The 25,704-nt window shown below is 31.2% G+C and overlaps 3 protein-coding genes across 4 annotated transcripts in view; 2 read left to right on the top strand and 1 right to left on the bottom strand.

Moving 5' to 3' along the window:
* Elp1 (elongator complex protein 1) overlaps positions 1 to 25,704 on the bottom strand; it is a 48,550-nt gene that overhangs the window by 9,203 nt on the left and 13,643 nt on the right. For both annotated transcript variants that reach the window (XM_080150395.1, XM_080150396.1), the window contains exon 18: positions 25,458 to 25,626. In XM_080150395.1, the coding sequence (XP_080006521.1) occupies positions 25,458 to 25,626 (169 nt within the window). The remainder of the gene's footprint in view (positions 1 to 25,457; positions 25,627 to 25,704) is intronic.
* Positions 4,540 to 7,229, top strand: LOC145312778 (cyclin-dependent kinase 20). Its single transcript, XM_080152022.1, has 9 exons — positions 4,540 to 4,601; positions 5,314 to 5,447; positions 5,513 to 5,594; positions 5,848 to 5,982; positions 6,084 to 6,158; positions 6,253 to 6,451; positions 6,570 to 6,649; positions 6,732 to 6,856; positions 7,044 to 7,229. The coding sequence occupies exons 1-9, from the start codon at positions 4,542 to 4,544 to the stop codon at positions 7,168 to 7,170; spliced, it is 1,017 nt and encodes a 338-aa protein (XP_080008148.1). The 5' UTR covers positions 4,540 to 4,541; the 3' UTR covers positions 7,171 to 7,229.
* On the top strand, positions 20,875 to 24,928 carry LOC145310007 (papilin-like). Its single transcript, XM_080150376.1, has 10 exons — positions 20,875 to 21,071; positions 21,212 to 21,548; positions 21,627 to 21,816; positions 21,964 to 22,086; positions 22,192 to 22,360; positions 22,426 to 22,635; positions 22,791 to 23,258; positions 23,368 to 23,497; positions 23,618 to 23,801; positions 24,352 to 24,928. The coding sequence occupies exons 1-10, from the start codon at positions 20,890 to 20,892 to the stop codon at positions 24,582 to 24,584; spliced, it is 2,226 nt and encodes a 741-aa protein (XP_080006502.1). The 5' UTR covers positions 20,875 to 20,889; the 3' UTR covers positions 24,585 to 24,928.

Raw genomic sequence — 25,704 nt, 5'->3', positions numbered from 1 at the left:
TTTCTATGAGGATAATACCAGTAAGTTGTATTATAGATTCATGAAAGATCTCATAAACGGCTGGATAGATCATTAATCATAGTTCATTCTATAATTTCAGAAAAGTTTAGTGGCTATTTGCAATTTTCATAACATAAATCTATTTTTTAATAAAAATATCCAAGCAAATGGTTTTTAAAACCATATTAACATAGATATTTTCCCCCTTTACAAATAAACCTTAATTCTTGTATAATCAAACGAAAGCAAATGATAGAAATATTAAACGAGTAGATTATAGTATAGTATAGGAAAGCAGGTACAAGTAAAACGTAAAGGAAAAGGGAATATGTAAAAAATGATTGTTTTGTTTTATTATTGGTTATGGGAAAGCAATGATAAAACTAATATAAAACTATTCAAAGTAGCGAAGTTCTCTATAACCCACTTTATCTGTTGACACGGATAAGAAGGAAATGTGATTTTCTCGGTCGTTACTAAACATAGAAGACTGATATTTTTTCTGACCAATTAGCAAATTTGATTTGGTCCGCCGGTGCGTTGATAATAAGAGATATTTTTTCAGCCCACTTTTGTATTCTTAAATCCGTGATTAAAAATACCAAATATTATTTGAACCGTATATCTACATAGTTGTAGAGTTAGCATAACTAGTGAACGTAAAAATTAAAATCTACCGTGAAACCTGTTAAATTGGGACATTCGTTTCATGACATTTAACTAAAAATTCAAGATAATTTTGTAACGTTTTAAGAAAAATACTCAACAATTATATCTTTCTATTAATACCAAAAAATGTTTTTTCTCCTTCTAAATTTTAGCTTATAAATGTATAAAGTTTTTTTTGTAGTAAAAATTAGTCCATTAAGTTACATTAATAAAACTTTCCACGAGCATTGCCATGATCAATAGGACATTTAGTTTTGTTTAAATTGTGCTTAATTTTTGTTAGACTTATCTAGTGAATAATTGCATAATTTACGGTATATCTATAATTAAGTTAATCTATTAGTATATTTGTTCAAGATTATGTTAGTATATGTGTCCTCTAAACTCATTTAAATATCTTGACGCTAGCCCATGGGGGGTAAATAATTTCCCCATATCCATTTTATTAACTTTACTTTAACTGAACATGAAATGAAAATTTTTCAGGTAAAATAAGAGAGATACCTAATTGGGTTCTAAAAAACAAAATATTAACGTAGAATAACATCTATCCTATTATATAAAGTAGTAAGTTTTTTTGGTCTGTCCCTAAGGATCTCGTTAACCGCTGAACCGATATTGTTCTCCTTTACAGTGAAGCTTCTTATAGGTTCTGGAAAGGTTTTAAACTATTTTTGGGGAGTGAGTCTTCACCCCCTCTCCCCCCCCCCCAAATTTTTTTTTTACTCTTTTGAAACTCAAATTTAAAATGGGATGAGGTCGACATTTCCCCCTCCTACCTTAAGTGCCCCTAGAGGCTTCTAGGGGGCGTAGCCGCTAGTTTCTAAATATATTAAATGAAACCAATAAAAATATAAAATCAATGAAGGTACTATTGAGAAAATACTTCTACCCAAAGGAATAACAAATGGGAGTTGTCACTTACCTATTGATTTTTAAAACTTTTATCTAATACAATATTACATTGTAAAATATGATGAAAAAAACATTATAATCTAAGTATATAAGTTCAAAAACAGTTATAATAATGTAAAAAATATAATACGATTATAAAAATCCTTTACAGTTGGACGAACGTACGGACATAGCCTAATCATACAGTAGTTGTGCTATTGAACAAAATAGCGGTAAAAATGAGCACTAAGATTAAAAATAACCCTACTTTACTTCCCCATTGTTCTATTTTAAATGCTACATTAAAGTCGTATAGATGTTGTTCAATTTGCCAAAACGAAAATAATCGTAAACATTTATGTCGCTCTAAAAGACAAGATATTGTTAGACTGATCCAAAAAAATCAGAAAGAGATTTATATACATGTTTATGAGTTGTAAGGTTTTTTCTCTCTAAAGCTAAAAATCTCGAGCATTGCTGGTCCAAATTGGTTGACTTTTTATTAAAGCTTTATAAATATCTTCATTGGTTTAAGCTATTTTCATTTCCTGCCCTTCCTGTCCTAGCTAGGGAATTAAAATATTAAATCAAAAACTTTTTTTCATCAGCACCAAACCAATTGCTAAGTGGAAAATAAGAAAAACAAAACATTTTGTCTCGATGAAAATTATTTTTTTTTACTGAGATTAATGTTTACAAGAAGGCAAAAAAGTGTCAAATTTTGATGAACTCAGTTTAAAGTAAACTCTATATATAAGTTTGTTGATTACTTTACGGATAAATAACTTGCTTTGCTCTATGATTCAAATGTCTTAACTTTTTAGGAAAAAAACAGACCGGTAAACAAACAGATTTAACAATATAGGCAAACCTACTAAAACGCTTTTTTCCATGTAAAGCAATTTTACAATATATCAAATACTAAAACTAACTTTCTTTTGAATTATTAAGAAAATCCCTCAAACCAAAGAGTGGATTAATTTCCCTCCTACCCACCACTTTTAACTTCTTTGCAAAGCTTTCCTACTGGAACATGCCTTACATTAACTAATAATAAAATAACTATCAAACTAGGATTTTTTTCTTCCAAAAGTTTTTCTCGAGGTTTAATTTAAGTTTCAATTTAAAGAAAAAAGCAAAAATATTTTAACATTTACTTGTTCCTTGTTTTCATATGTGTCTTCTAGGAAATAGTAAACGGAACTTATCCATGAAATTTAACAGGATTAAACTAGTTTGCACTTATTTACCCCTTTACAATTTAATTATGAATCTAGATATGTGAGGTTTTTCTAGGTTTCATTCATACAAACATGTTATAAACTCTCAAAATCTCAAGTATGTTAATGGATAGGCGTATAAATTGATATACGTCCACAATGATGATAAAAGTTTACCCCTTCTAATGAGATACTTCTAGATAAGAACCAACTGATCAAAATTCATTTAAAGTACCAAAAGGTTTTTAGCATACAAAAAGTTAGCAAACATGATCATAAAACTTTGGGTACCAGCGTAATATACAGGCTAATGTCCCCCATCATCCCTGCATTGCACAATCTGCATTCATTTTAGGTAAGCCTTCTTTTGTCTTGAAGAGGTGTAATCATACTGAAATCAACAATAACAGTGTCAATTTTCTAAATAGAAGATGTCAGCAGCTGTACCGCAAATAGGTATTTGGCTGTCCCCTGGAAAATCTTGTTAAAACTTAAATAAAATATAGAGGCCTTATCAACATAAAATCAAGCTAAGATGACTAGATACATTTTATTGCATGATTGCATTGATAAAAAAAAGAGATTATTTCACAGTCTTAGTGTAAGTTTATAAGTTGCATCTCTTCAAATTCATGGCTCTTATATATTTGTTCTTATAATCAGCGTTGTGGAGCTGGAGCCGGGAGCCGTGGAGCCGCCTAATTTAGCTGGAGCCGTAATTTTCGTTAAAAATCGACTCCGGCTACGGGTTAGCTAAATAAAGAGTTTTTACTAATTATAATTTGGTAACACTTTTGTGTCGTGTGCAAATGCCCCTTTTAAGTTTTTATAGTCCATTTTCATAAAAAAATTAACTTTTAAAACCTTCAAAAAATAAAAATGGACTTGGCAAAAAAACATATGTTAAGTTTTTCTTGATTTTAGGTCGGAGCCGGAGCCGTTGTTTTATAATGGATTTATTATTACTTTGATTTTACAAAGATTATCATGTAATCAAATAAAGTGAAACTTGTAGCTGACAAAAATAACGATCCTCCCCATCCATCCTCTTAAACCAATCCCCTCCTCTCCTACTGGATGAACGAACTGACCAATAATTGATGTCAATGTTAGCAACCTTATTTGACAATAATTTTTCCAATGTCATAATATCGACGTATTTTCTATATCCATTGTTCTAATGATAATTTTTAAGCTTTTATTTATTATACCTATGAAATCATTTTTATATAAAATCAAAACTTTTTAAATATAACTTTTCCACTAGATTACTTTTTTAAAATTTCGGAGATAGGTTTTAAACAACTTAAGAAAATCAGCATTATAAGAAAAAGCTATAAATATTGTATTCTGATATCTATCCATCTTATAATATAAATGTCCTATTCTCATGTCAAGAAAAATAACATTTTTATTGTGTTCAATATTTATACTTGAATTTCCTCAAACTCATCTAGAATTTTTCATGTGAAAATTTTGCATGATAAATATAATTGCAATTGCATCTATGCAATATGTAGACAAAATATTGTATTAAACAGAAAAAGGAACAAAAATTCAGAGAAAAAAATCTTTCAAATTTAGGCAAATTCAAAACTATTCCTAATAATTTTTCTTATATTTCAGAAAATTCTTCCATGATAAGAACATCTTCATTATTTGTTCATTATTTTAAAGTACAAATTCAAATGCATTTACTGTAAGACATCAAATATTAATTTAATTCATTATAAATGTTGAATATATTTTCAGATGAAAATGGATGATTATACAGTTCTGGGAAGAATTGGAGAGGGAGCACATGGAATTGTTATGAAGGTATATCATTTATACCACTCATTAAAATCAAATCAAAGGGGACTATGCAAGAATGAAAGCAAGTGATTCTAAGCACCTTCCAGCAGTGATTCTAAATATTTTTTTTGTGAATATACTAAGGTTATGTTTTATATAGTAATACCAACTAATAAAAATTAAGTTTCACCATGGTTTTCAATGAATAAAACTAAACTTTGAAATGTTAAGCACTGTTTAATGAAATATTGTCAAATGTTTTGTTGATTTCAAAGGTTCAAATAAAATAACACGCCAAAACATAATCAAATGCTGTAAGTTACGAAAGTACATTAATAAAACTGTTCACAATATTACAAGTTATCATCCCTTGTTCTAAATAAACATTGAAAAGTTTACTTTTGTGTCACAGCAGTTTGAACTCAATAAAACATTTGATAATATATAGCAAAAAATTGCCTAACATGTCAAAGTTTTTTTCATATAAAACCATGGTGAAACCGATTTATTTTAAAATTGAAATAATGATATTAAACATGACCCTATTAAATTCACCTAAAATGCATTTAGAATCACTGCTGGAAGGTGCTTAGAATCACTTGCTCTTGTTCATGCATACTCCTCTTTTAAAGCATAGTTTGAACAAACTTTCTTGAACAAGTTTTAAAAAATACAAAAGAATTTTAAAAAAAACCTGAATAAAATATTACTGTCCAAAATATTTTTAACCCTTCAGGGAAGAAACAAGTTAACAGGAGAAATAGTAGCTCTAAAGAAAGTTTCTTTGAAGAGGCTAGAAGAAGGAATATCAGAAGGAACAATCAGAGAAATCAAAGCATTACAAGAACTTGAAAGTAAACATGTTGTTAAGTAAGTTTTATCTATTATTAATTTTTCAAAGTATTAGAAGGATTTGAAGAATAATTATTTTTTAGGTTGCATGATGTCTTTCCACAAGGAATGGGTTTTGTCCTTGTTTTTGAGTTCATGGTTTCTGATCTATCTGAGATGATTAAGGTAATTTAGGTCATATAATTGAGGTTAGATACTTAATTTGATAATTCTAAAGACAAAAAAAAGACAGGTATATTTAAACAAGACAGCAAAATATATCATCATACATGACTTTGCAATTTGTAATTATCTTATTTCTACAGTATGCTTAGTACTTATAAATTTGATGGGCAATTCTGTAACCTCTTTCTTAGTTTGACTTTTTTTTCACAATTTGATACTTAACCTTTGTATCAGGAATAAATTTTTTGTTCAGGATGCCATAAACCCCCTGACCTCATCCCAGATCAAATCCTACACCCAGATGCTGCTTAATGGAGTTGCCTTTCTTCATTTGAAAAATATTATGCACAGAGATCTTAAACCAGCTAACCTGCTTATAAGTGAAAAGGTAGTTTAAAGAATATATGCTGGTTTTTTTTATAGATGTCTTTAAAATATTTCCTTAATTATATTGCATAAATTAAGTGGATAACTTAATTTGTTTGTTAGGGTCAACTAAAAATAGCTGATTTTGGGCTTAGCAGAATACACAGCAGAGAAAATGGAAGGCTCTACAGCCATCAGGTACGATACAGAACAAGTTCATATTATTGAGTGTATTTAACCTGCTGTAAACAAGGTTATAAACATAAAAATTCTAATATTTTTGTCATGATAGGTAGCTACCAGATGGTATAGAGCTCCAGAACTATTATATGGAGCAAGAAAATATACTGAAGGAGTTGACCTCTGGGCTGTTGGGTGCATTTTTGGAGAACTTTTAAACTTTTCTCCATTATTTCCTGGAGAAAATGACATTGATCAGCTAGGAATTGTTATCAGAAAGCTGGGAACACCCAATGAAGAGTGCTGGCCAGGTATATTTTAATGGATATTCATAAAAAGGCATTAACCTCCAAGGATTTTTTCTTCTTTCAATTTTGAAACTTTTGGGTGAAAAAATCAACCTCTTTATATTTGACTTTGAAAATTTAGGTGTAAGTCAACTACCTGATTACAGCAAGATTACCTTTCCAGACACACAACCAGTCCCTTTGCAAGACTTAATACCTGAGGTTAGCTTACATTTTTTTACCGATATTGACAAATTGAAGCAAGCTTTGAGAATAATAAAATTTTAAGAAATATTTATTTTAGGCTAACCCAGTAGAAGTTAGTTTTCTTGGTGAATTCATAGTGTATGACAGTGACAAGAGAGCAGCAGCTTCTAAAGCATTGGATCATGATTATTTCTATACTCAGCCACTTCCTGCTAAGCTCTGGTAATTTTGATAATAGTATTTTACATGCAAATTATATAATTATAATGTCTTGTTACTGTAATTGTACCAAACACATTAGTATTTGGTAAACTAAAAACAAAGAAGTTCAATTTTTACTTTTAACATGGTCTTAAATAGAGTTTTTCAATTCAGTTATTTGAACAAGAACAAAGCTCTTGTTGTTTAGGGAGATGCCTCATCCAATAGAAAAGAAACTTGGTATTAGTGCTAATAAAGAAATTGAAGTGGATGTGCCATTGAAAGACCATTTTACAGAATTGTTGAATTTTCAACAAAGATTGTTCCAAAGTTAATGGTCATTTGTATCATAATTTAAAATTGTTTAACCTTGTTCAATAAAATTGCTAATTATTTTTTTTTATTGTATTCTGTACTATTTTGGGATTATTGAACATTCCCCATGTAAATAGTAAGCAATTTTGTTTGATTTCATTTAAACCCCTATATTAAAAGAAAAAAAATTATAACTCCCTAAAATAACAATATTTCCATTATGTGAAATAATCTAAGTATAAAATTAAAAATTAATGAAAATGCAGATAATCGGGTAAATTTAAAGTTGTAAGTATTACAAGGAGGAGGGGGTTAGGTATTGGAAAAGTCTCAGTGCAACCTAAAATGTATTATGGCTAATTACTTGTACTTTAGGAAAGATTGACCACAAACATTTGCTTGATGTGTCAATTTATAAAGCTTTTTTCTCTCGTATTTTACACTTAATTTTTAAATAAAATTTTCAGAATTTTAATGATATGGTTACAAACACGAACTTACACTTAATTAATTTTAATGAAATAAAACAATAATAAAATAGGAATTTTAATTCAATGACATTCCATGACAAGCTTTACAAATATTTTATAAGATGAAAAAATTTTACGCATTTTTTAGATGAAAATTGACCCAGTTCTGTAAAAATTCCATTCTTAATGAAAAAATATTTCATTGACTATCTATGAAATTATCAAGATATATTATTTTGAACATTTTTTGTGTAGAACGTTTTTCTGAGAATTGTAATAGTCATTTTAGAGAAGGTTATTATTAGTGAAGCACATTATCAAACCCCTTAAAAATATTGATGCCCCTCAGTCTCACCAGTATTTTCTTCAGTTTTATTTTCCCTCTTCTTTAAATGTTGCAGAATGGCTAACAAATACAGGGTGAAGTTAAAAAAAAACCTATTTAAAACAAAAAAAATACTTCAAAACGTTTAACATTTTGAATAAGTTTTACACTTTTAAAGTATAAAAAGCTCAGACATAAATGTGTATTGTGTGTATCTTACAACAAACTGTCCGTAAAAAGACTTTATTAGTAACATAGCTACTCTGTAAAGTACTGAATTAATGTCTTTTGTCTAGATAGAATATATAGATAATTAAAAAAATCAAAATAAAACTATCCTTAATTCTATTAAATTGGTCAAAGATAGTAATAAGGTTTTTAAGTCAAAATAAAAATTTAAAGTTCCAGTATAATACATTTTTGGATGATATTGTCCATGTGTGAATGTTTAGTCTGTAGGAACCACCTTGACATAATTAGTCTACATGCACTTTTAAAGTATGCTATGTTTTTGCTTTCTTAGTTCAATTGTTGAAATTCAAGAACCGTCCTAACTACTCTTAATTTTTTTCTGTTTTTCTGTAGTATTAGATTTTTTTTCTTAGGCTATAATTTATCATAAACAGGGAGTCTAAAGTACAAAGAAGGAATCTCAAGAGTATTTAACAATTTTCAATTTCATGTAAATCTGCTTTTAATATGTCTAAGAAAAGAAGCTTTAGTACTATATATGGAATTGAAAATAAAAGGCCATACAAAAATGAAAATGCAACTTTACTGAAGTCTGAAGAAACAAAAATTTAAAAAAGCTCAAATAATAATATATCATGAGTTTAACACATAAAAGTAATTTAAAGAGTTACTTAAAAATTCGTAGTAGCTCTATAAGCCAGGGATCTAAAGGGATAAGACAATGGCCGATAGATTAATGTACGTCCTTAATGATGATACACAAAATTACCCCTTCTGTAGTAATAGATTAGTGGTTGAAACGCTTGAACACTCAAATTAATGAATGAACCAATCAAAAAGTCCACAAAGTTTTTAAGGCAACGAATAGGAAAACGTTATTACAAAACTTTGGGGACTAGTGTAATAAACAGCCAATTGTCCCCTCTCTCTCTCTCTCTGTCTATAAGCCATGCCTAGCTTAGGCCTTATTAAATGGCTGTCATAACCTTATGAATTATGCAAACCAGGGTGTCGGAGCCGTTTAATTTTGATGCGGCTCCAGCTCCAGCTCCGGCTCCTACCTTAAAATTAATATATAAATTTTTGTTCATTATTGAATTTGATAAAATAAAATAAATAACATAAAATATTTTCTTTTATTTGATTAAAGCTATATAAAAGTAGAAGGATGTGTGCATACATGCAGTAGTTGGGTTCTTGGAACCCAACTGGAACCCAACTTTTTTCCTCCTTATGAAGGGCCACTCTAGTAAAAGGAGGGGCCACCCTCCTCACAAGGAGGGGCCAACCCAAAAAAGGAGGGGCCACCCCTCTAAAAAGGAGGGGCCATCCCCCTAAAAAGGAGGGGCCACCCCCCTAAAATGAGGGGCCAACTTCTAAAAAAGAGGAGTAACCTCTTTAATTTTAGTTCTTTATCCTATGATTCTTAATAAGCAATCAAAATTATGTTCTCTTTTATGGTGATACCACCCTAAAAAGGAGGGGCCAACCTCTTAATTAAGTTCTTTATCCTATGATTCAAAATTATGTTGTCTTTTATTGTGTTACCTTCCTAAAAAGGAGGGGCCAACCTCTAAAACCTCTTTACACTATGATTCCTAATTACATGATCAAAATTATGTTCTATTTTATCGTGTTACCCTCCTAAAAAGGAGAGGCCAACATCTAACAAAGAGAAGCAACTTATTTAATTTTAGTTACTAAGAATAATTCTTTATTTACTTTTCAGCTCCTCATTACCGTTAGGTGGCCCCTCTCCTCCTTATGGTCAAATATTCTTTTGCATATTATTAATTATGTAGAGCAAAAAAAAATTTCGCGCTTCGCGCGCAAATCTAATACTGTAAATAATTTTTGCCGCCAACAGTGCTTATTTCAAATTCTAAAAACTAATATTTTGCACAATGACAGAACTAGGGTTGACAATCCGGAATCTAATTTTTAAGTCTAATTTTTGGATTCAGAATCCAAATCGCAATCCGTTATTTTAAAAGTGGATTCGGAATGTTAATTGTTAGGCTAAAATTAGCGTCTTGAGTTTTTTTGGTCCAAATATATATTTAAATTTTTAACTAAGTTAGGTTAGGTTGAGTAAGGGTAGAAAATGGCCGTTGTTGGGTATAGGATTAGGAGAAAAGCTACTGTTAAAATATGAAGAAACGCAGCTTTATATTCTTTTCAGTACCCAATAAAATTTAATCTCTTAATTTTTTTTTTAAAAAGGCCCTTAAAAATATAATATTGCTAGAATCCGCAATCCGGAATACGAAATTCCGAAATTGGACGGATTGTCAACCCTAGACATAACATTTGAATTTTTAAACTTTTTGCAATGTAATTTGATGGAAAACTATAGATGGTAATTTATAACTAACTCCTGTGTGGGGAAAAGATAGGCACTTCATACAAAATATAATAAAGTCATACATTTGAATACACAAGATCTAAAGTTTCTAATCAGAATATGAGTAATTTTTTTTTATCTTATGATGTTTAGCGAATTCCCTTCCCCCACGCTGTTGGATTTGAGAGACTAAATAAATACAATCTTTCCAGAAAGAACAGTTGTACCTAATTTTGCACCTTGATTAACATTTTTTCAATGTTTTTAAAAGCGAAGCTTTTCTATAATTATGGCAGGGTCATTCCGATCGAAACGGTTAGCTCTTTTAGTTAATTTAGGCATGAATTTTCCTATAGATTTCAAACTTTGCATGATAATTCTTTCAGCAGTCAGGTACCATTTAGAAAGCGTAAAAATCGTTACCAGAAAGTCCATACGTCCTTTTAAAATATGCTGATTTTTTTACCTTTTTTAACAACATTTTTTGTTTAATATAGATTAGATTAGATTTTATTCTTGGGTGTACATACATAGAAAAAAACAACAAAATAATAAATGAATTAAATGAATATTATATGTATACATTTATATGTATAGTCAAATTTTATTGATATGGTTAATTTATAAAAAAAATTTCTTCCCAAATGGCAGTTTCCTAAAAACTAGGAAGTATGCAGTAATGTGTATTCACACATTGTTTTCATACAGGCCATATAAATAAGACAAAAAAATAGAAAAAAAGATAATAAGCAATAAATAAAATCATATTGGAGAGGAAAGAATGTTAATAGGAAGGATTGATTAGGGCATACAAGTCTCACACCATTATTGCAATAATAGAAATTTTAAAAAAAATTTCAACAAATAGATTTTGATTGATTTATCAGATTTCAAACAATATTGAAAAGAAATATAATTTTATCTACATTCTTGACATAATGTATTGTAATATAAGGTTTTTTTTTAATCCAACCATCTCGTAATCAATGAGTAAATGGCAATTAGAATTAGAATTTTGATCTGAAATTTTGCATAAGTAATCCTTGGTAGGTCTATTTTCCCTAAATCGAACAAAAAGTTGCAAAGAAACGGCTGGCGGCTCAGCCGTTTTTTGCCTTTTTTCAGGGCAAATTCATCATTGATTACGTAGGAATAAACTTTTTGAAACATAGTTTTGGTTTAGTTCAAGTTAAATGATAGCAATAACCATTTTTTATATTTCTAGTACCAACAGCTACCAGCTAGAACCATTTGATAACGTTTTGAAGCAGAAGAGAGTATTATGTGGAGATAGGTTTTATGACTAATTTGCACTGAAGATAGCCAAGAAATGGCAAAACGGCTGAGCCGCCATCCATTACTTAGAAATTCGAATTCTAAGTGCCATTTACTCATTGATTATGAGATGGTTGCATTAAAACCCCCCCCTTATTAAAATGGACATGTTAGAATTTTCATATCGAATTAAAACTTTGCATGATAATTCCTACAACAGTTATGCACAATTTTGAAAGCATAGGAACTATATAATCATTACCAGAAAGTCCGTACGTCCATTTAAAACATGCTGATTTTTTAACATTCTGACAACATTTTTTTGTATGATAAGATTACAAATCATTAGGGTAAGGCGGAGAACTCTGGTGTTTTTCGGTTTTTTGAAAAAAAATTGGGTTAAAAATTATTATTTTTAAATGGGACCAAGACCAATAGAAAGATCTCGGAAAAGTCTAACAGGTCCAAAAAGGACGTTATTCTAGGACTTTGGGAAGTTTGTCAAAATTGGAATAAAAAAACCGACCGACTTCACCCCGCCTCCAGGCGAAGTCAGTAGTCCATTTTCAAGCTTCAAAAAATCTATGACATATTGATTTTATTACAGCATGCCCTAAAGGTTAAAGGTGCTAAATGTAATAAAGAGCATGCACAAAAAATTTTTATTTTTCCGAAGTACGCGAAATTTGACTTTTTAAAAGAATTTTTTTGATAAAATAAACATAAAAATACTACTAGAAACAAGGATGACAACATCCATAAGTAGCGAAGCACAAATATGAACTTTATTGCAGTTTCATAAAAAAAACATTGAACTAAAAAATCACTAAACCTTTTAAAATTTATAACGGGAAAATCTAGGAATCAATCTAGCACCGCAGCAAATCTTAACCCTTACAGATCGGGTGATCGCGCATGATCTCAGCCCATAAAAGAGTTACAGCTCTAAAATTTGACACAGCAATTACTTTTGTGGAGAACAATATGGAACTGTGAAGAAACAGCGGCGGAACCGCCGCTCCCGCCAAAAACCGCCGTTTTCCCGCTGATTTTTTTTTGACGGGACTCTTGTAATATTTCAAACATGTCAATATTTAATAATGTCAAGTGAAAATATAAGGGCAATTTTTATGAAAAAAAAGTTTATCACAGATGATTGAAAATTGTCTATTATGGCGAGAAAAGGCAAAACAAATTTCGGCGGGGAACGGCAATTTTCGGCGAAAGCGGCAGTTCCGCCGCCGTTTCTTCACAGTTCCATATTGTTCCCCACAAAAGCAACTGCTGTGCCAAATTTTAAAGCTGTAACTCTTTTATGGGCTGAGATCATGTGCGTTTTACTTTTGGTTTCAAAAAGTGGCATATCCGCCCCCACTTTTCTTATATAAGAATGAAAAAGTATATAAAAAGCCCAAAACCGAGTTCGCCCCGCTTCAGAAAAGGTCAATTTTTGTATAACCTATTAGGGATGGCAATCCGTCAAATTTTTGGAACGGATTCGGATTCTTACAAGAATCTGTCCAAAAAATGGCGGATTCTTGCGGATTCCGGATTCTAGCAATATTTTAAAAGGCTTTTATTATAAATTTAGGTGCTACATACAGTATACGTTACGAAAAATGACCGGTTTTTAAAATGGTCTAGCCCCTCCTGTAATGAAGTTGTAACCCTATTTTTTGAATGTGTGATCTTTATATACATGTATCATGGTGTTTGTTGCAGTCAATTAGATCAAAGAACATTTTCCGACATTCAGCAGGCTATGAAAGAAAATATTCAAAATGAAAAAATTCAGACCCTTATGTATTTTAATTGAATTTTAGTTCAGCCGAAAAATCATAGATTTTGAGGTCTTGATACATACTTTTTGGGCTCAAATGACTTGTATGAGAGCCAGGAATTCGGGTAAGGTGTCTATGGAAGCAGAATTTTATGCTGAAGATAAAAATCGACACAACCACTATGCTTAATTCAATTTTACTATGTGATTTTTCGGCTTAAGTAAAATTTACTTTAAAAAATAAGGGTCGGAATTTTTTCATTTTGAATTTTTTCTTTTATAGCCTGCTGAATGTCACAAAATGTTCTTTGATCTAATTGACTGCAACAAACACCATTATACATGTATATAAAGATCACAAATACAAAAAATAGGGTTACAACTTCATTACAAGAGAGGCTAGACCATTTTAAAGACCGGTCATTTTTCGTAACGTATGCTGTATGTCCTAAATATTAATGTTCTTGGTGGTCTCTATAATTCACTTCAAAAATTGGGCGGATTCCGGATTCGGATTGCCAACCCTAAAAACTATACAAGCTTTTAAAAGGAAATGGATAGCCCATTAGATGCTTATTAAGTCCCTTAAAGACGTCTAAGCTCTAGTTCTTACTAGTTTTTGTACAACCAAATCTTTTGCCGACCTTGAAAAAAAATCGAAATTTTTTTTTTCGTCCGACTTTGAGACATAATAAGTACCCTAAAAGTTAATCTTACAAAAATTTCATTACATACCTTTATGTAAGCAATTTAATAACAAACAACTTTGGTTTTATGATTTTTTTCTGTCAGTCGATTAGAACATGGAGAAAATGTCATTTGATGAAAGTGTGTCGAAAATTAAAATTGAAAAAAAGTGTGCCTTGACACAGAGTTCACCCCGCTTTACCCTAGGTATCCTATTCATAAGATTTTTGGAACAATGATTCTTAGGACAACAAGGTAAAAAAGTATAAGCCAGGCAATTCTATAATCAAAGCCTAAATATGAAAGAATGTTCTTATACTGTATTCTATATTGTACACAATTTTGCAACAAATTTATTTAAAATTTTGTTTAGACTTAAACTTCGAGTTCTTTAACTTTACAAGACTTGTTGTTCGTTTGTCCTTTCTTCTGATTTGAGAGCTTCGCTTTTATGGAAGTTGTCATTCTTGTTTTTATTGTGTTATTTTATTATTGTTATTTTTAATAACTCTCTTTGAAATAGCTATAATAGCATAGAATTTGAATAGGTGCAAATTCTTGATGCCATAATAAAAACTAGGGGGGGGGGGGGCAGGGGAGAGTTTGTTCACTTAGAGGAAATGAAATTTAGTATCAAATTTTGCCCTGGATGGTTTTTATAGTTATCAACCTAATTTTTTTATAAACTCTCTTATATGATTGGATCTACCAGTAAAACTTTGAAAATTGAATTTTGGGACTTTCCTCCTAAGGGCTAGTGGGTCAAAAGACCCACAAAAACACTAAAATTATAATTTCTGAGCTTATTTTTGACAATATCAAGCTGATTTTTTAATGAAAACTATTTCACATAACTGAACTAAGGTCCTATCGATTTCAAACTTTGCATGGTGATTTCTTTAGTAGTTAGGTACGATTTAGAAAGCGTAGCAACTCTATAATCATTACCAGAATGTCCGTTCGTCAATTTTAAACATGTTTATTTTTTTACTTTTTAAACAACAAATTTTTTTGCGATCTAATCATTCGATTGATCTGATTTTTGGTATATTGATTCCTGGGACAACAAAGTATAATGTTATAAGCAAAGCAACTCTATAATCAAGTCCTAAAATGTAAGTATGTCCAATTCCATAAACATTATCCTGTATCAAGCAGTTTTTCAACAAATTTACTTATTATTTACTTATATTCTGATTTTTCAGTTCTGACACTATAAAAGTGTTAATGTCCGTTTGTCCTACCGTTTCAGTGCTTCGCTTTTAAGAATGTTGTCATCCTTGTTTTATTAAAGAGATTTGCTCCTTATGATGGTATTCTTACTTTTCTGCTTTCATTGTATGTCTGTGTTTATTGGAGGAAATGTGATTTTCTCAGCTGCTGTCTAAAGATCCGAATGAAAACTTTTGTTATTTTTACTATGAGGGTGAGAATCCAATATATAATATAATTAGTCCTTTAGCTGTCAGAAGTGTTGACAACTATATAATTTATGATGTTTTCATGCTAGGTATTATAGTTCGACAGATATATTTTCCATGTGATGATTTCCTGATCAATATGTGTCTACTCTATTCCTAACTTAGTCTATAAGTCTGTCTCTAATTCTCTAGAAGACATCAAATTTCTGTTGCAATCTCGATATTTAATTAAGTTAAATTAATTTTTATAATGGCATCAAGAATTTGCATTTATTCAAATTTTATGCTTTTATAGTTATTTCAAAGGGAATTATTACAATAAATTTTAAACTACATTTGCTAATATTGTTACCTATTAAAACAATAGGTAACAATAACATTGAAAATATATCACATAATTAAGGTACAACTAGATTATTTGGCCTATTGCTTGTAGTCATAATATATCTTAATTGTCTATCCAATTTCCATTTAGAGTAAGTGCTGTTAGTTTTGGTGGTTAAGTTCAAAATTCTTTCCAGAATGTTAGTAATTTATTAAGTCTCTCAAATCCTACAGTGTAGGGGGGGACGGGGGGGGGGGGGCTGATGGACATCAAGAGACTTCTAAAGTCCTGAAAAATAACAATATTGAAATGTAAGACAAACCACTGTGATGACTCATATTCTGATTAGGAACTTTAGATCTTTTTGCATTCAAATGTACAGTATGACTACTATATTTTGTTAGGAGCGCCCTAAATTCTAAACCCAATATTTATTAATAGTTTTCCATCAAATTACTTAGCAAATAGTATAAAAATCAGGATGTTACCAATAGAATTTAGCATAACATTAGTTTACAGGATTTGAATCTAAGTTAAATTGGCACTCAGCTGCCCAAAAAATTTTTCTTTGATATTATGATTTGTGAAGTACCCCAAAAATAATTGGCATAAAGCACCCAAGAATTGTGTTAAGTTATCAATATGCGCGAAGCGCAAAAAAATTTGAAGTCTTAAAGTTGCGCGAAGCGCCAAAAAATGCAATGTAGTCTTTTTTGGCGCGTAGCGCCAAAAAAATTTTTACACCACCTAAATACAGACCTATAAGAGGATACATGCCTATAAGGAGGAGAGGGGCCACCTAGTGGAACTGAGGAGCTGAAAAGTACTGCATGTATGGATGTGTGTCTATTTGTTAAGTAACAATAGTTTTTCAGTTTATTATATGGAAATAGACCGTTGCCAAATTATAATATTACTTAAAAAAATCATTTTTAGCTAATCTGGAGCCGGAGCCGTTTTTAACGAAAAATACGGCTCCGGATCCGGCTCCACCAAAAATGTTGCTGCTCCCGGCAACCGGCTCTGGCTCCGGCTCCGAAACACTGTTTCAAACAGCAACCTTGTAAAAGTATTGTCTATTGGGAAAATTCGATCATTGACCGACAAAGAAGATAAGCTATTAGGGGAATCTAGATAAACTCATACAAATTGTTATCATAGGTAAGGCTGCTAAAATATGCAATATATGAGCGATCATATTCTTGCACCCTTTAATTGTGCCATTATATGTTTAGAAAAGCGAAAGAAATGAAGAAAAAATAATTGATATTCTTCAAATATTACCTATGAAGGTGCTAAAACATGGAGTTGATTATTAGAGCAATCTTATTAGAAACAAGGATAGCAATGTTCATGTCTTTAATTGAAGCGGCAATTATTCTTCATGATTTATAAAATGATGACAAATCGTAGCCTAAATAATAAAAGTTATTAGTTGTAAACTATATAATAAAACGGTATTTCTACAAACAGGGAATGGAGAAACAAAGAGAAGCTGCGCTCCCTAAATGTGCGGTAAGTTTGTCTTAATTGGTCTGAATAGAACATTTATGTCAACTTTATCTTCAAATACTTCGAGATTAGGTTTTTAAACAAAATTTACACACGATAGGATGTTTTAAAACGTAGGCTGACTCTAAAGTGCTTTTCGGGGAAACCTTCATTTTTTCAAAGTAGTAGTTTTAAGCAGAATAAAGTCTTTGCTAAAACAATGCTTCATTATTGGATTCTTATAAGAAAAAAGCTGATTAAAAACTGATAATATAAAATGAGATGTTTCACTAGTGTAAGGAGATGAAATGAGAAGGAAAGGAATCGAGTAAGGCATATGTATAAGGAGATAATTATTCTAAAAAATATTGAAATATGAAATGCAACAATTTCGTTAATTTATCGAATAAAATGAAGTATGGTTTTTATTCGTCTGAGTTGCCCTCTTCAGGGAGATGTTAAACTTTTCTAAAGTTTAACTTTTAAATATTTTTTTCTGTTTAAGATTTAACTAATAAACTAACAACTCCTCTTTGAATTAATAATAATAAGTGAAACAATGTCTGTCCGTCAGTCCAAAAGATGAGTTCAAGATCTTACTGCTCTATGGACCCATTGTGTTCTGTTTTTTTTAGTGAATATACCAAGATTATAGGCTATATTCATGGGGGCCACCCTCCACAATTTTTTTAACAAATAATAATAGATGGGGCTTACCCCTACCCTCTTTATATATCTTTAGTGTAAGTGTTATGTTGCATGTATTTGTGTGACTTCTTATTGACAGCGAAGCTACTCTATAATTTAAAAATGTCCGACCGTCCGTAAGAGACAAACGAGAAAACGTGATTTTCTCGGCTTAAGATAGAAGGCTGGAACTTTATGTTTTGAAAATCTATCTAGTTACTAGAAAACTTGTCCCCTTCCCTGGCATTAGAGAATTCTCGAGATAGATAAAACCTAGAAGTGAAGAAAGTAATGACATGTAAAAAGGGAAAGTAAATTGGACAATTGAGGGGCTATGGGCGGGGCTATAGGCGAGGCATAGGAGGGGGGCGGGGGCGGTGGGATATTTGTCCGAAGTAATCAGTTAAAGAATTTGTGCTGTGCCGTGAGGGTCAACGTAATGTGATAGATAGATACACTGATAACATTTGATAACAGTTCGGGCTTGTCAAACAAAATTAAGATTTCAAGGAACTTTACTTAATGTCATCAAATATATTATATGCAATAAAAAATAAGATTTTCTCTGGAATGTGACATTTTTAAACTTATCTAGCATGCATTATGTGTTCTTTTAAGCTTCGACTCTTGTCTAACAATAATTAATTTGTAATTTCATAAAATCTTAAGACATGAAATAGTAGATTAATGTCAAGCAATTCATTGTCTATCATATTAAAACTTTGGCTGTAAAAACCTTTCATGATGTTAAATGAAAAAAGCCTATGAGACCTAGCTGAAACTTGAATTGAATAATCGTTGTTAACGAGATTGTAATGAACTAAGAAACAATAAAAACCTAACTACCTTTCTTTATAAGAGGATAAATATGTTAAAACAAAATTTGGCCAAATGGGTGCTACTTCCTTAGTTTTAGAGATAATTGGGTAAAATATTTTTGCCTAATTCGGCGAGAAATGCAATAAAAATTTTTGTTTGACGGCGGTGGAAAATGGCGGCGAACGGCGGGAGCCGCGGTCTCGCCGCCGTTTCTTTGGAAAGATACCAAAACTTGTTAGTAAAATTAGTAACACAACCAAAAGGATTTTACCCAATTACCCAAAAACTAAGAGAGTAGCACCCAAAATAAAATTGCTGGTATGTCATGTTACGAGTCACCACATTTACCCCCCCGGCCCCCCCCCCCCCCTTTCATTCAATTTTCCCACTATATTTAATTTCTTTAATAAAAAGCAATATTTGATAATTGAATTTACTGAAAAAAATAGTGTAAAAATAATATGATGACACAAGTAAAATTACAATTAGGCCTTTTAATGAATTATATCTTATTTACTGACAAGTGATTCGAGTTGTGAAAATATGAACTTTAAATAAAGAAGTATTTGTTTCAACATTAAATATCATATCATCATGAAGCTTTTAGGAATTGTGAAATAATGAATTGTGCTTTACAAGGAAGCACAGAGACAAATAAGTCAGTCTATAAGGAGATTTTAAAATTTCTAATGTTTGAAATCAATATTTATTTCCTTTATACATCCTTTAATATTTGCAATATTTTTTTATCAAATTATTGCAGAGACAACGGATGATAAAATTGAAGTACATCCCAAATTATAATAAACACAGTTACCCCTTCTGTACATTGAAAATTATTGGTTGAAGTTTAGACACTGCTTCATTGTACCAAACTAACAGGATAATAAAGACACCCAACGTTATTAAGTTCATAAAGAAGAGAATGTGTTTATAATACTTTGGGTGCCAGTATAATTTACAGTCCAATGTCCCCGAATTATTCTGATTATTTAGAAAATTTGCATATTACATATACAAGATATGGAATATTTATCAAAATTAGGTGTGAAAAATTAAGTATTAATGGGTTTTAACTGGACATTTCGGGTCATTGTTATCATTTTTAATTATCAGCAATAATAACAATAAATTTACAAATAAACATAATTAAAAATCTGCAACCATTTATTACCAAGAATTTTCATGAACTAACAGCGTCAGAAATTTAATTTGGAAGATTAGATTATTGTCAATAGTCCTATATCTATAACTAGCGGCTCCGCCCATAGAGGTCCTTCACATTAAATTTAGTTTAAACAGAAAAGGTAAAACTAAATTTTTGGTGGGTTGGGTAATTTTTTCTTGGGGTGTGGTGGTACACTCCTCCAAAATAGTAATAAAACCTTCCCAGGTCCTATAATCTATATACAGCCAGACATCCTGTTATTTTTTTTTTATAAGAATTGTTGAATTACAAAAGTTTAAATGTGAAAGTATCCCTGAAATCCCTAAGATTTAGTCAATGTACATACAGACAAACATCCTAATACTTTTTTTAAAAACAAAAAACTTGATTGAATTGTTGTTAGAATACAATTTCATGCAATAATGCAAAAGACAAAAACACAAACACGTGATTTAGAAAAACTTCGAATTGTAGGAATAAGGAATAAAATTTGAAAATTCAAAACAACACTTGGGTTTAATGTAAACTGAAATTAAATATGTATAATGATCAGCAATACTGTATATATCTGTGTTCTAGAGAAAATATCTTGACTTGCATACTTTAAGCATTTTTTTGATTTGCAACAAATTACTTGCACTAATAGTTTTTAATTTCTTATTTAGCTTTTGGTAAACAATTGTTTTTAGATTTCCTTAATTGCAAGCAACATTTAGTGAATTTGTCAAAATGTCCAAAATATTTCACAATTCTAAATGACAGTTATTTTTCTGATCTCCTTACTGGTGCTATCACCAGTGATGGGACAGGAAGAAGGAGTGGAGCACAGTGGAGATGGAGAGGAAGTAGATGGATCTGGTAATGATAACACTGATGATGTACAAGGATCTGGTTCAAGTGAAATCGAAGAAATATCCTCTGACAGCAATGATTATGAGTAAGAACTTACCATTCTTTAATACTAACCAAAAGTTTTAAATAGACTACGCATTTAGGCAATTTAATCTCTATAAATAGTTAGAAAGATTTAACTCACTTGGCATAAAATAAAAATCTTATAAATTGTTTGTATTTCAGAATGCTAGAAACAAGTGAAGAAGTGCTTGACAGTTCTGAAGATGAAAATGATGCTGATGAAACAAGTGAAAGTGATAACAATCCTTCATGCAAACAATCTCCATTTGGATGCTGTGCCAACTCTAACCTACCAGCCCATGGTAGCAGACAGGAAGGTTGCTGTCTGCTCTCAGATCATGGCTGCTGTCCTGATAACATAAGAGAAGCCCAAGGACCTAATGGTGAGGGTTGTGGCTGTGAAACTTCTGAGTTTGGATGTTGCCCTGATGACAAAACTCCAAAAAGAAGTGAGGATAACGGTTGTGGTTGTGCCTACCTGGAATTTGGATGTTGCCAGGTTAGAACACTTATTAGTATGTAAACTAATCAAGTCATTTTTTAAAATGATTTCAATTAAAAGAATATTTTTTAACAGGACCAGTATACACCTGCAAAAGGAGAAAATCATGAAGGTTGTCCTTGTCATACATTTGACTTTGGCTGTTGTAAAGATGGCGAGACAGTTGCTAATGGACCAAACAAAGAGGGTTGCCCAGGTTGTGAAAGCTCTGAGTTTGGCTGCTGCCTTGATCAATTTACCCCTGCAAACGGTCCTGATGGAGAAGGTAACATACGTTCCTTGTTTGATTATTATAGAAACATCCCAGTTAACAAACCTCCAAATAATTGGATAATAATTTCTAAAGAGTTATAAAGACTTTTATATAAAAATTATTTTTAATGTTCAAAATTTTGTTATTAAAAGTTTGTAGGTTGTGGTTGTGCTGGATCAGAGCATGGTTGCTGTTTTGATGGAAAGACTCTTGCTGAAGGACCTGAATTTCAAGACTGTCCTATGACATTAACAGACACTTGTAATTTGGATAAAGAAAAAGGTTAACAAACTTACATTGTCTATTTGAATATCAACAACAGTGTTGTTTAAAAGCATTGTTTGAATGTCTGTATAAATTGAGATTTATTGTAAATTTTCTGTTTAGGCAAATGTGAGGATTTTAGCATACGCTGGTATTTTGATAGAAAGGAAGGCAGGTGTTCAAGGTTTTGGTATGGTGGCTGTGATGGCAATAACAATAACTTTGCTGACCTCAAGACTTGTGAAAAAACATGTGTCAGTCCACCTGGATCAGGAAAATGCTATCTGCCAAAGTAAGCTTTAATATTTAATATTGTTTATATGAAACTGATTGTATAATTACTATTTTACTATTTAGAGTGACTGGAATCTGTGATGGTCATTATGAAAGATTCTATTATGACCACACTTACAAACAGTGCCTTGAGTTTGGGTATGGAGGATGTTTAGGAAATGAAAACAAGTTCAAGACAAAGATTGATTGTGAAGATGCATGTGTGAGATCTGATAACATTGCAGTTTGTGAACAACCAGTAGAGGCTGGTCCATGTATGGGAAATTACTCCAGGCAAGTAAATCAAATTATTACGCTTTATCTTAGTCAGCAAATTTAGTCAATGCATCAGTGCAAATTTTTTTAAAACTAAAAGTAATCAAGTTCTCAAGAATCTTAAAAATCAAAAGAGCTATTAAAATTAATGCACTAATTAACTAAAAATTTAGATGGGGCTACAATGATGAGACAGGATTGTGTGAACTATTTGCTTATGGAGGATGTCAAGGAAACAAAAATAGATTTATCACTAAAGATGAATGTGAAAACTCATGCAGACATAAAAAGATCCTGCTTGATGCTACAAACCTTTGCAGACAGAGTATAGAAACTGGTAACTGTAATGAGAGCATAGCCAGATGGGCATTCAATGCTGATAAAAAGAAATGTGAACCCTTTTACTATAGTGGTTGTGATGGAAATTCAAACAACTTTGAATCTCTAGAAGAATGTATGCACAGTTGTCCTGATGCATTTCCTCCAGAGTTAGAAGTAGTCAATAAGAAACTTAATGTTGAGGAAGGTAAAGTTGCAGTGCTTGAAATTGCTGTTGAAGGAAATCCTTTCCCAGAGATCACTTGGAAGAAAGATTCTGAAGTTATTGAGGTTGAAGATAGATTCAGTCTTAGAGAAGACAAGTAAGTTTCAATTTAAACTGATTATTATATAATTTTATACTTTACCTGTATGAACATGAATCTATACTACTTCAATGAGATAAATTTTAATGTTTTTTAATTGTTTTAGATCTCTTGTAATAACTGAAGTCTCAATGGAAGATGCAGGTTCCTGGATGGTTGTTGCTCACAATGGCATTGGCAAAGTTGCCAGGAAGCAAATATCACTTTCTGTTTATCCTAGTCAAGTTCCTGTTACAGTAAGTTATTTAAACTAAATGATACTAATTGTAAATAAAAGAATTTGCTCCAATTAAATAAACAAAACAATATTAACTGAACTTACATATCAACATATTAACAAAAAAAACAAATTTTAGGTAGAGATTCCTCTTGAAAATAGAACTTTTGAGACGGGAGCAGACATTAGGCTGGAGTGTAAAGCAGAAGGTTTCCCCATACCCAGGATCACATGGTTAAAAAACAATGCTAGACTCCCCAAATCTAAGAGAATTTATCAAGAAGATGAAAAGTTCCTTAATATACATAGGGCTTCCCCCATAGGTAATTCAATTCTTAAACTAAACAAAGATGACAACATCCATAGGTAGCGAAGCACTAAATCTATTATGAAATAGACAGACTGACAAATTGAGTTATAGAGCAGATTAACTGTTATAACAAAGAAAAAAAAGAGATATATACAAATACATATGCAATAACTTAAAATCATAAACCTTAAAAAATTGCAAAAATCTTGAAAATCGGACCCTAAACACCAAAGATGTTTTATAGTCAATTGTGCTCCTTAATGATAAGAATGTCGTAAATAAGTTTCAGCCTTCTATCTTCTATAGGAGCTGAGTAAATACCATTTCCCCCATAGCGTTACGAGCTTCGCTACTAAAAACTAATGCAGATAGAGCCCTTTGGAAGCAGTAAACATATAAATCTCATTAATTAAACTAGTTTAATGACAATTCATTTTCTCTTCTTCCTTTATCCATGCCTAGATTATGCATTTCTCCATTGATTTTAAAACCATAACTTCAAAAAAATATGAATAATATTCAAATACTTCAATGAGATAGGAGTTATTTATTTTTTACTTTAGATGGAGGAGTTTACATTTGCAAGGCAGAAAATGAAAACATGCAAAACCAGGCAGCTGTAGACATCACTGTTCTTAAAGGCAAGGTGCCAGTTCAGTGTATAGACATGAACCATCTGGCCAACTGTAAGATCATTGTCAAGTATCAGCTGTGTGGCAAGAATCATAATCTAGCCAAACTTTGCTGTAAATCCTGCATGGAATCTGGCCAAATTGCAGGACCACCTGCTAAGTAAAGCCAAAAAGATTCTGATTTAAAATCATGTACCTTATGTGTTAAAAAACAGAAGTAAACATACTTTAATATTTTTATCTTTTAGGGATATAAGCTCGTGAAAAGAGCCATTGCTTTTTATTAACAAGAAGTAAAAAATCTAAAAGTGAATTTATAACTTCTTATAATCTCAAATAAACTAACTAAATCAACACAGAAACATTTAGCTATTACATGATTGTTAATTACTAATTTTCTATTGTTAAAAATAATATGAATTGTAATACACTAATTTAAATTGTTAAATATTTAAAGTTTAATTTGATAATGCTTCATGTAGAATTGCGAATAAAGCTGGAAAAGTAATGATTTCTTTATCAAAAACTATCAAAGACTAATATGTTGCATATGTACCAATTCTCTTTGAATGTATCTAGCCCTGAATTTATGTTTAAACGATGCGCAGGGAAGGGGTTACAAGTTAGAATGAGTATGAAATTAATTCATCTTCATGTCAGATTTTCGGAAAACTCTTTTTCTCTCTCATAAAAAATATTATGCTAAATGATTCAATCTGTAAAAAGTTATCTATATATAACTTAAGAAATCATCATGTGGGTAGCTTAGATATTAAACTAATAAACTATATTAACTACTTGCAGTTGCGCCCCTACAATCAAGAGGCTATATATTCGAAGGGAAACGGAAGAGCAGAAAAATAGCCTTAAACCATACTCAGACATATTTATAAAAAAAAATAAAATAGCCTAAAACCATCTCAGGGCCTATGAGAAGCTTTCCTCTAAAGGAGGGCCATATCGGATCAGGGGTTGACGAGATCCTTTGCTACTTACAAAAAAGCTTAATACTTTATATAATAGGATAGAAATCTAACCTCTAAGCTTTTGAATTCTATGAAGAGCCTCCTCCAGCATATTTCCCTGCCTGACCAGGGTGCCCAGGATAGGTACCAGGTTGATATGACCGTTGCAGCTGCCTGCCTGCTGGTCCTCCAGCACCTGGCGGATACCAATACACACCTTGGCAACTTTCTCCGTCCATTCCTTAGGAATTAAATATCAAGTCATCAAACATGATTCAACCTGAAATTGCGCTCGTTTATTATCTTTAGAGCTAATCCT

This window comes from Acartia tonsa, chromosome 2 (genome assembly GCF_053477335.1).
Source record: "Acartia tonsa isolate MP-2025a chromosome 2, ASM5347733v1, whole genome shotgun sequence".
NCBI classification, from domain to species: domain Eukaryota; kingdom Metazoa; phylum Arthropoda; class Copepoda; order Calanoida; family Acartiidae; genus Acartia; species Acartia tonsa.
The sequence above is the reverse complement of the archived record's forward strand: the minus strand, read 5'-3'. Positions and strand labels throughout refer to the sequence as shown.

Coding starts and splice junctions, on each gene's coding strand:
- LOC145312778 (XM_080152022.1), top strand. CDS start 4,542: ATGGATGATTATACAGTTCTGGGAAGAATTGGAGAGGGAGCACATGGA. Junction 6,159..6,252: donor GAAGGCTCTACAGCCATCAG/GTACGATACAGA, acceptor TTGTCATGATAG/GTAGCTACCAGATGGTATAG. Junction 6,857..7,043: donor CCACTTCCTGCTAAGCTCTG/GTAATTTTGATA, acceptor CTTGTTGTTTAG/GGAGATGCCTCATCCAATAG.
- LOC145310007 (XM_080150376.1), top strand. CDS start 20,890: ATGACAGTTATTTTTCTGATCTCCTTACTGGTGCTATCACCAGTGATG. Junction 22,361..22,425: donor GGAAAATGCTATCTGCCAAA/GTAAGCTTTAAT, acceptor TTTACTATTTAG/AGTGACTGGAATCTGTGATG. Junction 22,636..22,790: donor TGTATGGGAAATTACTCCAG/GCAAGTAAATCA, acceptor CTAAAAATTTAG/ATGGGGCTACAATGATGAGA.